Source organism: Rhamphochromis sp. 'chilingali' (assembly GCF_963969265.1).
Source record: "Rhamphochromis sp. 'chilingali' genome assembly, chromosome: 6".
Classification (NCBI taxonomy): domain Eukaryota; kingdom Metazoa; phylum Chordata; class Actinopteri; order Cichliformes; family Cichlidae; genus Rhamphochromis; species Rhamphochromis sp. 'chilingali'.
Genome location: NC_137933.1, coordinates 16,045,370 through 16,060,354, shown reverse-complemented (window position 1 = coordinate 16,060,354; position 14,985 = coordinate 16,045,370). Strand labels below are relative to the sequence as shown.

General features: G+C 38.2%; 1 protein-coding gene across 3 annotated transcripts; it reads left to right on the top strand.

Moving 5' to 3' along the window:
* Positions 1-1,355: 1,355 nt before the first annotated feature.
* On the top strand, positions 1,356-14,611 carry LOC308398672 (general transcription factor IIF subunit 2-like). Of its 3 annotated transcripts, none has more exons than XM_080885425.1 (9): positions 1,356-1,490; positions 1,961-2,034; positions 2,265-2,289; positions 8,918-9,056; positions 10,245-10,304; positions 12,366-12,447; positions 12,613-12,712; positions 13,759-13,902; positions 14,020-14,611. In XM_080885425.1, exons 1-9 carry the CDS (start codon positions 1,425-1,427, stop codon positions 14,140-14,142), a joined length of 813 nt encoding a protein of 270 aa, XP_080741551.1. In that variant the 5' UTR covers positions 1,356-1,424; the 3' UTR covers positions 14,143-14,611. The 3 variants fall into 3 exon arrangements, with proteins under 3 accessions (XP_080741551.1, XP_080741552.1, XP_080741553.1); XM_080885426.1 differs by having other exon boundaries at positions 2,265-2,342; XM_080885427.1 differs by lacking the exon at positions 10,245-10,304.
* The last annotated feature ends 374 nt before the right edge of the window (positions 14,612-14,985 follow it).

Genomic DNA, 14,985 nt, shown 5'->3' with positions numbered 1-14,985 from the left:
TGATGTGACTACTTTTTTCTCGCAGCACCAGGTATGGTCTCTTGATACTAAGCTCTCACCATTTCATTTTCTTCTTCCTCTTAGAAATACTACTTGGACTTCTTCATAAAAGCCATTAAAAGTTGACAAAAACATCATATTTACAGAGGTACATGTAAATGTAATTATAAAACAATGGAAGTACAAAGCGTGGCTGCAACCATGCTAATATACAAGGTTCTACATCCTTGAACAATTGTACTCTTTAACTAGGGTTGTTACCCTTCACAAAAGCATTGGATAACTATTGGAATTGTTCAGAGTCTTAGAGAAAGAAAGGTTGATTGTTTCTCATTGTCTCTGAATTAGCTAGCTAAATGCCTAACTATCTAGGTCAAAAGGCATGATCTTGTTTTCCCTTTTCACTCATTTGAAAAGCCTTTAAATGGGTAATAACTCAAAACAAGCCCCATATGTCAGGACCAGCCTGGCCACCAGGATTTAAGTACCTGAGTTCCTATCCTATAAAGGTTTCCCAGTGAATGAGGAAAAATAAGTGAAAATATTCAGTTGAGGATAATTGTAACTATAAATTGTAAATTGTAACTTAATTTTTTCCTTTAGGTCACCTGTGCTGGGACCTGCTCTTCCTCCTGGATTTTGCTGTGGAGCATATGAAAACATTGTTGGTGAGGTTACCAGACTGAGCCCATTGGCAGTGAGTGAGAGGATGAGGATGGTGTGAGTGGACCCATGCTGGCAAAAGGTCAATTCAGGACACCTTGGCTCAGGACTTTTAGCACAGAACAAAAAGGATGAAAGAGAAGGTGAAAGACACAAAACAAGTAGAATGTTTTTCTTGCAGCACATCAGCTTATATTTTCACATTGGACCATGTTTGTACAGGTAACATCGAGATCAACCCCATGTGTCTTGCTAAATTTAGGTGATATAAATACTGTCAGATCGAATGTCATTTTCAGTTTTTGTGTGCTGAAATTTTGTGTAAAACTCAGACTTTGTACTTAGGAATGGTAAAGGAGAGATGAGAAACAATTTAGCCTAAGTTTTTATGTGTGGGGTTAACGTTTCAATTTTAATTTGACGTTTAACTAATTAGATTAATGGCATAACAGCCTGTAAAATTTGCATTAATGATCCCTTTGTACATCTGATTTGACTTTATGCTAAGCTTTTTCTGAAAATTGCTGTAAAATGCATTAATATGTAAAAAGTATTTGCTTTTAAGTTGACTAAACTGAAAAAAAAAACTGTCATTGTGTTGTAATTTTTTAACAACTCTTGTTTTTTAGTAGTGGCTAAGCGTAGTGAAGGCAGTAGTAGTAACGAATATGGACTTTCAGAGTCGCCATACTTCCATATTTCATTTACGCATGCGTGTGGCGGTTGCCCTGCTAGAGTTTTAACAGTCGTCATTTTAAAATATGTCAGAAAAAGGAGAGGTGGATTTGACCGGTGCCAAACAAAATACAGGCGTGTGGCTCGTTAAGGTGCGTATACACTCTTTGTAATAACATTAGTTAATGGGATGTACGGTGAGTTACTAATTTAAACACGGCTAAAGCTTACGGTCTGGTAGCTTAGCATCTGCTGCTAAGTTATCTAACGCTGGCTAAGTTTATCATCTGTAAGCTAGCTCGGTTAAACTGGCATAGTACAATATTTTGGGAGCAGAACACACTATAAACAACTGGTTTAATTAGATGCTATCACTTAGTCTTCACAGTCTTGGTAAACAACACCCTTAGTTAGAATAATAGCAGTGCAAACAGTGACGGGATGTACATTGGATAAAATCTTAAGATATACACAATTAGCTTAGCGATTTAGACCAAAGTATGTGACAAAACTGCAAACGTAACAGTTTCTTTTTAATAGTGGGAAAGGAGTGTAATAATGATTATTGCTTATATTTTGTGTATGTGGATAGTTTAACTATAAATAGTGTTTCTTCTTCCAGGTGCCCAAATACCTTTCTCAACAATGGGCAAAAGCGACAGGCAGAGGAGAAGTTGGAAAGCTCCGGATCTGCAAGTATGTGAAGTAACTGAGCATTTATAAAAGTAGTAGAAGCCAACCTGCAAAGTTTCTTATGTGTGTCATGTGACATGGGAACTGAGTCTGTGTTGATCAATGGTAGGGGTTAGCTGAGGCTAACTACATATTTAATAGAAACAATATTTTGGTCATATGCCGTACATTTTAAATATTTTTTTAGAAAGGCCCCTCAATTGTATTTTCTTTTCTTGTTTTTTATTTCCAAGGAAAGGAAATCAAGGAAAACCAGAGGTAAGGATTGCTCTGCATCCCAGTACTCTGACATACAGCAATGGACTGTTTTAGTAAGAGCCAAAACATTAAATAATCTTGATGTGCTCACAGGTTGTTGTCAATGTATTCATAATTGGGGAAACAAAATATATAGTTTGAATTTCAATTATTGTATTTAATTGTAGGGTGTTTAAGGGTAGAGATGGATATGTACTACCAAGTGAAGGGAGTGTGTTGAGAAGATGGAAGGGGTATTTTGAGGAGCTCATCATTTAAGAAAATCGGAAACAGAAGAGGATGGAGAAAGGACAGTTAATCAATCGGAAAGTACAGAGGATTAGTAAGGAGTAAGTAAGGACAGCTTTGAAGAGGGTGAAGAGTGGAAAAGTAGTTGGTCTTGAGCTATGGAAATGTCTAGAAGAGAAGGCAGTGTACTTTTTGACCAGATTATTTAACACAGTCTTAGAGAGAGAGAATATGCCTGAGGACTGGAGAAGAAGTGTAGTAATAATAATTATTTTTGAACAACAAGGGTGATGTGCAGCGCTGTAGCAATACCATAAAAATATGGGGAAAAGTATTTGAAGCTAGGTTAAGAAGACAAGTGATGATCCATGAGCAACAATATGGTTCTGTGCAGAAGTTCTTTGCTTTGAGTGTGTCGATGGAGAAGTATAGAGAAGGTCAGAAGGAGGCTACCTATGTCTTTGACAATCTGGAGAAAGCATATGATAGGTTTCCAAGAGAGAAACTGTGGTACTTAATGAGGAAGTCAAGATGTGACAGGGAAGTAAGTGAGGGTGGTGCAGGACATGTATGAGTAGGGCAGGGCAATATAGCCAAAAATATTTATCACGATATATATTTTAAAATTTGCAATAACAATATACCTGACGATATAATTGACACGAGACAAAGTACTTTACAACTCCACAACTTTATTAGTGCAAAAAAACCCCCACATCAATGTATTTTCACTTAAACAAGCAGCTGTTTTTTATGTGCATTAAATCTATATAAAAACTTTAACAGTGCAAATGCAAATTCCTTACTGACAGTTTAACCAAAAGGCATTTCCATGGAAATTGGCCGATATATCCTGAGCATAACCATATATAATATCTACAAAACTTAAAAAGAGGTTATAAACACACAATACGGTAATATTATGTTGAAGCACAGTACGTATCACTCCGCCAGACTCCTGACTATAGTAGCCGTAATGCTCCGACAGTCCATTAAGCGGTGCGGTTTGGTAACTTACGGAAGTCGTACTAAAACATTTTTTTCAATAACAACGGCCCGCTAGCATGCTCTACCAAAATTTGTGCTTTGGTGTGTATCTGACGGACGAAAGCCAAACTAGTTCCACACCACTGAAGTTGCACCATTTTTACAAACCAATTCTGGTTCTTCTGTTTCATTCAACGATCCGCTTTCACCCTTCTCATTCACCGTCGTCGCCATGTGCGGATGAAAACAAAGGCACTGTGCATGTGCGTTTTACCCTCTATCGCAGGGGTCACCAACCTTTTTGAAAGTGAGAGCTACTTCTTGGGTACCGATTAATGTGAAGGGCTACCAGTTTGACACACACTTCTCAAATAACAAATTTCCTCAGTTTAACTTAATTATGTGTTATCAATAATAATTAATGATATTCATCTATGTACGGACACTAATTATGTTAATTATTTTTCACCATAATTATAAAGAATGCAAGTAGGAAGGTAGGAAAGGTAGGAAACATAAATATCAATATGCAACACTTTATTTCTATATATCTCTGCAAGTATTTACATTTTGAAGTGATCACTTCTACAACATTTTCACTTACCACTAACAAATTTTAACAAATCATGCACTGTTACATACATTATTTTTGTATGTATGTAACATACAAAAAATCAACTTTCAAATTTTGCAGAACTTTTCACCAAATTGGCAGCATTTTAAAGCAAATTGTCACATGTTACACTTAACAAACACATTTGTTTTTCAATAATTAAATTCAACTTTGACATGACACTGTAATGTTGCCACTGAGAACATCTAATATGGCTTTCTTTGTTTGTTAGTGGGAAACCTGGCATTGCATGCTGTTCACCAGTGTGTTGTAATCTGGGGTATAACTTGACACTGCAACTCTGAGTGAGTCTTGCAGATGTGCATCGAAGAGTTCTGTGTTTGTTCTTGATGAAGTTCATGTCAGAAAAGGCTGATTCACAAAGATAGGTTGAACCAAACAGGCTGGCAACCTTCATAGCTGCTGTGCACACACCACTGTACTTTTCTGTGTCAACAAGGCACCAAAAGTTTGGTGCACCCAGATAGGCTTTGAGGTGGACGTTATTTTGCAATGTTACAATTTCGATTTCCACCTGTCCAGCATCCAAGCTGAACACTGAACTTAGTTGCTCAGCAATGCATGTTGTGTCCACATTCATGAAAGGATTGGAAACAAATGAGACACATGGCTCAAGCTGATCAAGGTCACAAAACCTGTTCTCAAACTCTTGACCAAGTCGGTTTATGACTTGAGTGTACTTTTCTGCAACTTTGTCAAAAGTCTCAGATGCAGAAGCATTGTCTTTCAGCACCATCTGCACAGAGGGAAAGTGCAGCACCTTTTTTCTCTGTAAATGCACAGAGAAAATGTTCATCTGGGCTTTAAATCCATTTAAAGCACTTATCATGTCAGCAACAGTCTTACCTTTGCCTTGCAGCTCACAGTTCAAATGGTTCAGTTTCCCAGTAATGTCTGTTAAAAACGCAAGGTCAAGTGTCCACTCAGTGTCCTCCAGCAGAGATGTGTCTTCCCCTTTGGATTGCATGAACTCCTTGATTTCACCCAAAAGTGACAAAAAACGAAGCAAAATCCGTCCCCTGCTGAGCCATCGGATTTCCGTATGTAGTAGCAGGTCACCATATTCAGCTGACAGCTCCTCCAATAGCACCTTGAATGTTCTGTGCTGTTTAGCTCTGGAGCGGATGCTGTTTATGATCTTCACGACGGGAGTCATGACGTGCTCGAAGCCGATCACCTTTGCGCATAACGCCTGCTGGTGAATGATGCAGTGGTAATGCATGAAGTTTGGGAACTCTGTGTCACCTTTACAGTGAGCGATGAATCCCGTATGTCGGCCGATCATAGCAGGAGCCCCGTCGGTAGTCACTGATACCAGCTTTTCCAACGGTACCTTTTTCTTCACGAAAAACTCCTTCACCGCATTATAGATGTCAACTCCCTTCGTAGTTGTCTTTAGCGGCAGTAGTGTCAGAAGTTCTTCTTTTGTGGAGAAACCATCAAATACCATCCGGATAAAGACCATCAGCTGTGCTGTACTGCTGCTGTCGACAGACTCGTCACACTCGCTCAAACCTGCCTTTAATTCGCGGGCCTTTTCCGCTCACAGTGTGCTGCCCTTTGGGTAGTTAGCATGGTAGCTTGTGTGACACGTTTGGAAATGTCTCTCCACGTTGTGCCGCTTTGCCGTTGCCACAGTTGCCCCGCAAATGAGACACACGCATGAATCTTTCACAGTGGTAAAAAAGAACTCTTCCTCCCATTCACTGTGAAAATTATGTTTTCTTCCTTTTTTCCGCCATGTTTTCCTCATCTCCTCACCTTTGCCTTTGCTGGTCTTCACGGCAACTGTTTCCGTGGAGACCAGCTAGCACTAAATATTAGATCATGATCTAATATTTAATAATAAACATTTTTTTTACTATATTATCTCTAACAAATTAACACCAATGCAATTGTGATTAAAAAAATAGCAAGAAAAAATAAAAATAGATGCAGCTTACTGGTAAGTTGTTATGGTGAGCTATTTTTAGAACAGGCCCGCGGGCGACTCATGTGGTCCTTGCGGGCGACCTGGTGCCCACGGGCACCGTGTTGGTGACCCCTGCTCTATCGCGATATTTCATTTTCTTATCATTGCCTAACATTATACCGGTATTACCGTGAAGGTTATGATATGGCCCAGCCGTGTGTATGAGGGCAGTGTTCAGGTGTGTTGTCTCTGAGCCCCCCCCTTTTTTTTTGATGTGATGATGAACAGCTTGACAGATGAGCTCAGGCAGGAGTCTCTTTGGATTATGACATTGTGATCTGCAATGAGAGTAGAAAACAGGCAAAATAGAGCCTGGAGAAGTGAAGATGTGCACTGGAGAGAAGAGGAAAGAAAGTCAATAGAAGCATAATCGAATATGTGTGTGAATGATAGGGTAACAGTGAAAATCCAAGGTGTATAGTTAGTGATAAGTTTAAATACTTAGGGTACACCATGCAAAACAGTGAACAAAACAGATTAAGAACAGTTAGTGGGTGGAAATGAGTTTACAAGATTATAGCGACGAGTTAAAAATGTTCACATTTTCATTGGGAGGATTGGAAATGAGTGTATCAGATCCAGTTTTATTGTCATATCACAGATTCAAGTAAAAGTTGGTGAAAAAGTTTATATTGCAGAGCTCTAGCTTAGCAGATCATGATAAAAGAAACACAATGCAATCCAGTGTTTTCTATATGTGCAAACAAAAAGTAAAAGAGCATATGTCTGGCAACAGAATAATAATACTACTAATATTAATAAATCATAAATAAATAGAAACTTCATAATTTGTTCAGCAGCCTGATAGCGATTGGACAATGTCTCTTTTGCATCCAATTTCAATTTTAGACTGAGGATTAGAGCTGGGCGATAGAACGATAACGATATGTATCGCGATATAACTTTTACTCGATAGAAAAATTAAACTATCGTGATAGACCTCGCCGCTCTTGTCCTCTTTAAAAAAAAAAGAAAGAAAAAAAAGAACAGCCAATCCAAATTACGTAGCGCAGAGCCGAACCAATCACAGCCACAGCGTCACGTCACGTGACTTGTTACATACAGCACAAGTGCCAAGCCGCACATGTGTATTTGTTTGGGAAGCAGCCAGCCACCGCACCGCCCGGGTAATGGAGGAAATGAGTGCGCCGACTAGAAAAATCAACCGAGCGTGACCGAAGAGAAAACAGATGATGGTTCCAATGCCGGAGAGATTGTCGAACGGAAGAGCCATAGAAGTTCCGTAGTGTGAAGGTATTTCGGCTATTTCAAGTCTGACAAAAAACAGAGTAGCGCGCACTGTAAATTGTGCCGAAAGCAAGTCTGGAAATACAATAAACTGGTGCATGCGCTACGTCCACACTTACCCGGGTATTTTTGAAAACGCAGATTTTTCTATGCGTTTGCACCTTTCGTCCACACGTAAACGGCGTTTTTGGTCACTGAAAACGAAGATTTTTGAAAACTCAGTTTTTGCATTTACGTGTGGACTAGAAAAACGGAGAAAACGCAGCGTCAAAGGTGTGCACATTTTTTGACGTCACACTGTGCGCCACGTTATTGTTTCAGTGAAATGAATTTCTACAATACTGTTAATTCTACTCTCTGCAGTGTTTAAATGCTTACATATACACACAGTTACTGTCCCTCCACACATACGACTCGGTTCTGCTTCTATGCCCCAGCTTTGTTTACTTTTTCCCACCGAGGCTTCTAGACTTCTGATTGGCCAACATTTCTGCACGGTTAGGAATCTAGCTCCACCTGCTGCTTTGGCATGTTCATAGCAGCGTTTTCCTTCATTTCTCCCTTTATGTGTGGACGGGATTATTTTTTAAAACGAAAACGGAAAATCTCCGTTTTCAAAAATACCCGTGTACGTGTGGACGTAGCCTGAGTCTCTGACTGGAAGCTCTAATTCGTCATTCGGCTTTTGTCAGACTAAAGTAACTGTTAAAACTGTTTGAAAAGCTAAGCTATACAACAAGGAGAGATTGAGAATTTCCTTTTAGTTCTCAGTTTATTTGATATTGACAAAAGTTAGTCAGTTTTGTCTGTTCTTCTGTAAAACAAACTAAGATTTATTTTTAGAATTAATATTTTGTTTCTAAGTGGAATTGACAATTTAGTCTGTTTCGTTTGTTCTATTTTGAAACTTAAACGCTTTAGCGGCTGCCTTTTGTGTAGTTTGCAATATTTGCCTTTATTTATCTGAAAAAGTCTCATGTTCCTTAAGTACATCTACCCTGTTGAACTTATTATGGGAAATAAATATTTAAATAAAAACAAGCTGCTGATTATTTCACATTTTACTTGTGAGCAACTGCACATTTAAATTTTACAAATATAGTTATTTGGCTTATATCGTGATATATATCGTTATCGCCTGAAATGAAAAAAACATATCGTGATATGAAAAAATCTTATATCGCCCAGCTCTACTTGCCATATTCCTCTTGTTTGCCCACTGTTGAACTGGTGTCATGCACTAAGTTTTGGCGTTCTGATGGACCTCTGGACAACAGCTTGACTGGCTCTGATATCATCAGCCTGAAAGGCAGTGTTGCTGGCAGTGCTGCCTGAACCTTTTATTAAGCTAGGGATACTGGAGGGGATAGGTTTGGACAAGCTTCTTTGAAACAATGTCACTAATGCAAATTCATGTACCTGGAAACTGCATTTCTTGTACTCAGTGGCATCACTTCTGTGAGCCCTGTTTACTACCTTATAAATGGCAACTAGATCCCAAGTGTGTAAATCTGTCCTGCTGCTAAAAAGAAAAAAATAACGTGATTGACTATTTACAGGTGTCTTTCACTTTGAATGAAGAGCTGACTGTGATTGACGGTATAGAGGATAAGACGGTGTCTGCACCACGCGAACACCCGTTCACCATGCAGTCAGTGGGAGGTCAGACATTGGCAGTCTTCACAGAGACTTCATCAGGTGACTTTCTGTTTTCATCTACCACTGCTTTTTCTCTGCTTTCAACCTCTTTGCTGCAAGATGAGCTTGACCTAATTGCAATATCAGTTTTCTGTGTTAACTAATACCTCATTAGAATCACAGGTAAGTTGTGATTGGGAGATGGAGACGTCCATTTTGCTACTCGTTGTACAGTTTGCTGTCTTCATGAAGTTTTCCTGTTGCTTGCCCTTTTTTGTCTTTGTGTGATCTGAACTTTTTGTAGACTTTTCCTAGAGTGTCACATTGTCCACAGTCCTAACAGTGGGTACTCACAAGAAGTGTACTCTACATCGTGGATTAGTGGACACTCAGTGGAAAACAGAAGAGTCTTTTATCTTTATCCAGTTTAATTTGTGTTTGTCTCTACGTGTTTCAGTTTCAGCGTTTGATCGTCTGTCATTTGTTGGGGGTTGACATTTTCAGTTCACTGCCAATCAGCACAGCCAATTTGGGAATCATTTAACATAGCAGGGACGCTTATCAACACAAATCATTGCTGAATTTGGAGTTGATTTTGTGCATGGGATTGTTTGGCTCAGTTTGAATTTCATCAGTCTCTTTTGTTCTTTCAGTATAATTAGGTTTTCAATTTTTGCATAATTAATTACTTTGCTATGGATGCCGGTGATTTTGAGCTGCAGTGGTTACTTTGGGACAGCATATTATATGTGTGTGCATTTTAGGGCTGCACAATTTAAATGGTTCATTGAGCGAGGCATTAAGTTTGAAGAACTTAGACGTGATCAAGAAGACAGCTGCAAAAGCAGTGAGAGGAAGTCATGAGGTAGTAAAATCTAAACATTTTAGTAGAGCAACAGAAAAGATGAGAAGTGACTGTGTCTAATTGGAAAAAAGTGTATAGTTTAAATTAGAAAAGCAGTTTGGTAATATTTTCTTATATTTAGTTTCAAATGAGATTCATTTGTGCAGCCCTGCTATGCATGTGTATCAGTGGTGGGACAGGGCATCCGTCCTCCCTTGTTGTGCGGCCATGCTTGCTTTGCTCACGCGCACGCATTTGTATTTGCCAGAGATCGTGATGAGAAGCGTTGTGTAATTAAAAAACATTTTTGGTGTGCGACTAAACCCTGGGTGTGGTTCTTACTGTTGGATCCCTTCCATCCCTCGTATTTTTCATGTTCACCATCCCTCCCTCCCTTCCTGTAGGCCAGTCAGAAGAGAGATCTGATGGCAGCAGCTCAGGTTCGGGGGCAGGGACAGGCCCAGGTGAGTCCTCCGTTTACCTAGCAAGTGACAAAGTTGCACAAAGCAGCTCATGAAGTCAGTGAAGTGATTTAGGAATCAGACGCGAGGGTTTATTTTTCTCGTCAAGGGAAGTTTTTGGTATCACAGTAAAAAGCCATTTACATGCTAAGGAGAATGGCGCTGTGTGTAGTGACGATTGTAATGTCTGTCCAGTTGTATTTTTGGCAGTTATTTGATGTGTGTGTGTGTGTGTCTGCATAATCATTCATCCTTCAAAACTACTTGTAAATGTAGCCAATTTTAAGAACTTTGTTAAATTTAAAAAAAAAAAAAAAGTGTCAGTTTTTTATAGCACATTTCATTCATCACTTAAACTCAGTGTTATAAGATATCTTTATTGCCATTGCACAGTCATACATAGTACAAGAGTACTATGTAGTACAATGAAACTGGAAAATCGCCATATCAATTTATCACCATAAAAGATAAAAACCTGTGTAGAGTTACAGTACCTTAAGGCAATAAATATAACAAAATGTTACAAATAAAATAAAACAGAAGTTAACACACAGTTATTAAGTGTAAAGCATGATTTTGACTTCTGGAAGAAATCTACGTAGTAACTTACAACGTAGCAGAAAACTCCTCTTAACCATCATCACTGCAACTCAGTTGTGGCAGGCTGTGTTTACCTGACATGTGGCGTAGGGATAAAAGGAATTTCCGGTTGCTTCATAAGTTACAACCTAGATTTCCTGCAGACGCATAATTCAAATTCATGAGCTTGAGAATCAAAAGGGTTTTGGGTTTTTTTTAATGTAAACAATTGTTATTACAGTTAAGTGAAGTTAAAAACTAAATCTAGATATAGAAAAATTGTTTTAGTTAACTGAAATAATAAATAAAGTTTTGGAGGAAAAAAAAACAAACTAACAAATTATTTTGTGAGTCTTGTCTAATAAACTAATAAAAACTAAACTAAAACAAAGAGATTTCAAACAAAAAGTTAAGTGAAAAAAGAAAATCCATTCAGGAAACTAAACTGTACTTAAAACAAAAAGTCAAAATGAAATAAAAATGTAAAAAGAAAATTGAAAATAAAAACTATAAATGTGCCCATAGTGGTACCTGACTGTTGGTGAACAGACAGCTTGTCTGAAGAATAAGACCTCAGTAATAGGACTTCAGCACATTTAGATGTAATTCTGAGAATAGTTTAAAGATCTGCACGTGGTGACCTGACAGGCCTAATCGGGTTATAGACACTTGAGAGCTTTATTAACTATAGGAAGGGTTTTAAAAGATAATTCTGATTGCGATGGTGCAAAACAAACGTGATTATTTACAGTACAGATGTGTGCATTTTTCCGACTAAAGCAGTAAGTGAAGAACTATTCTGAGCCTTGGTGAACAATGTAAAAACAGTGTTTTTACAGAACTACAAGCACAAGAAATGTGGTGATTTAACAAGAATTAAGTGTGGCCAAAACATGTGTGCATGTATAAACTCTAATATTTACTAATTAGAAGTGGCAGAGGTTTTTGGTACTGGAAGCTTTTTGTTTTTAGTCTGTAGTTTGGGGAATTTTGAGTAAGAGTGGTTGAGCGGCCTTCGGTCTTGTGCACGTAAATAGTCTATGGAGCACACAAGATTATTAGCTTCTTATGCATTTGCAATAGAAAACGGTACGTGCTGGCTACACTGAAAGCCGCTGCCTCGAAGGGCTGAGGTATCAAATAACTAATGGGTTCCTAGAAAACCAGGAAGGAGTTCTGTTAACACTTAAGCCAGGATTATACTCTCCGTATCCACAAGTCACTTTGGTTTGGTTTGTTTTCTTTGGGGGGGGGGGGTGTTTATGTCCGCAAACAATGGCATTATGCTGGATTCTACTCTGATGTAGTTTCTCATACAGCACCTAGCAAAGGATTTTTTTCTTTCTTGTTTCTAAACTGTTTCCACTTATTAATTTACAGCATTTGTTTCTATCCCTTCTCTCTTAAAAATATGCCGTAAGTGCAGTGGTGCACATGGACTAAAAGTCTGTATCAAGTTTTTTAATTAGCTGCACTCTCTTTCAGATAAAATAACCTTGGAGGGAGTGGTAGTGCAGAGAGCAGAATGCAGGCCTGCTGTCAGTGAAAGCTATATGAGGCTGAAGAGGTGAGCATTTAACACTTAAAGTTACATGAAATAGCATGGATTGTCTTGTATCAGAATGTCTTAATACTGCATACATGTGGATGTTTTACTAGAAATTTATTTATATTTGTTTCATCTATATTTTATACTTACCAGGTAAAGTACTTCTCCCTGTCTCTCTAACAGGTTACAAATTGAAGAGTCCTCCAAACCGGCCAGGCTGTCTCAACAGCTGGAAAAAGCTGTGACCAACAACTATAAACCTGTGGCCAATCACGATTACAATGTAAGAAACCCAACAGAGAAATCTGTTTATTATTACACTCACTTTCTACACTTTTCACGTTAGGTTTAGTTCACGCAAGAGACACAATTAACTGACATCTGGCCAAGAATTTTCTTGTTACATTTTACTGCCTTTAGTATGTTCTTAGTTGTTTTTGACCACATGCTCTACAGGATTCACACACAAGGTGACCACATGTCCCACTTCACATAGTACTTCCCAGCACGATTATTTCATCCCTCATTAAATATGCATATTTCATCAGTGCCCCATATTTTTGATTTCTAATTATAAACAAAATACGGGAGATTGGAGTATCACAAAAAACATACAGATAAAAGCAGTTAATATGAAAAAAAAGGAAAACCTATTCTCATATTAAAATTCTGTAAACTGGCCCCTAATTGTTAATCTTTTCACATGTGTTGACTTTCCATGGATATAAATGGAAAATGAAGGAAAATCTACTACATTTTTTAGAAAATGAGTGCAAATTATATATTATCTCACTTTGCTGTTAAATCTTTAGTCTTCTCTGACTAAACTTAAAGGCAGACAGAGGCAAACAAACAGCTGCAGACACACTCTCTGCTACAATACAAGTCAATAAGCATTGTTTCAACATAGAATATAAAAGATGTGTTATTTTTCACTTTGTGACTTACTGTCTAAATCCCTTCAGAACGCATTAAGCAGAACTGATGACCAGTTTATCTGTTTGTGTACTTTTGGTATCTCCTCGTGGTTCTAGACAGCTTAAGTTGCCTTTCAAAGTAATAAATTTAGCATCAATTAATTAATCCCTTGAGATCTAATGAAGCACTTAAGAGATATTGTGCAGTATTTCCTTATTGAATGTATATAGAAGTTGAGCTGTTGCTATGGGGAGCTAACTTTGAATTCTCAACAAGCAAATTTGCCAAGTCCCACACCTGATCAATTTAGATGATATATGGTCTTTTCGATAGCCCAGAGTATTATCAGTCTTCCATGCGCAGTAATTAGATAATTGTTGTTTAGCTGACTTCTGCCTGTTTTTGCTGCAGCGTGAGTATGAGAGGAAGAAGAAGGAGGAGGGCAAGAGAGCCCGAGCTGACAAGCAGCAAGTGTTGGACATGTTGTTTTCTGCTTTTGAGAAGCATCAGTACTACAACATCAAAGACTTAGTGGATATCACCAAGCAGCCTGTGGTAAGACTTGAGAGCTCGGTTATAACTCATTTGAAACAGTACTATTGGCTCAAAAAGCTACTTTTACATTTAGCTTTAATTCTCAAGAATATTATCTCATATTGTTTTTCTTCTCAGATTTACTTGAAGGAAATCCTGCGTGATATTGGCATCTACAATGTGAAGGGGACACACAAGAACACCTGGGAGCTCAGGCCAGAGTACAGACATTACCAAGGCGAGGAAAAGACTGATGAATAGTTTTTGAATCCAAAGGTCAATACATGCTTTCCACTCAGAGGAGGGATTTCCTCTTAGATCAGAGCTTGGTTTGACCTGGTTTCTGTACATCAGGTCTGAAGATGCACTGGACAATGAGGTGGAGTTTTGCAGTCCCATCTCATTCTGTAGGAACAAAAATAAAGGGCACTATGGAGAAATCAGAGGTTAGGCCACTGCTTTTTCTGATGTGGTTCCCTTTCACAGCTTGAGTGTGCTCATTAGTGTTTTAAGAAGTAAAGGATCTATGACTTGAGGTTGAAAGCAGTGGATAATGTTTTTAAGTGTTTTGTATATCCAGAAATATGGGGTTTAATGTGGAGAGGACAAAATTTTTTTAGAAGAGAAACAGTGTTACTATTGGTATAGGTTCCACTCAGATTTTTGTGACGTTTCTTTTACAAGTCCGTTTTTGTTTTTTTTCTTCAATGAAACATGGCTCATCAGTTTTCCACACCACAACAAATTGGATCCACAATTTATTGTGATCTTTACTCCAGGTGTCTTCTTATAACCCACCTTTTGTATTATTTTAGGTTGTTTTATATTTGGTTGACTTATGCAATAAAGTGTTTTTTTTTCAATAGAAAACTTGTTTTTTAATTATATTTTCATAGCAGCCAGCTTAATACTTGATACAAAAGCATAAATGTGAAACCACAGTGACGACAAATCAGCATTGACCCAACGCAGCCACCCACTTTGGTCTTTTCAGTCTTTCAGTTACTGTCATCTTCCTATCACTTCTAAGTAGTCTGGCCATTTTCCTGACATCAAGATGTCAGACCTGTAAATCCTAGAGATGGTTGTGAAGAATCATCCCAC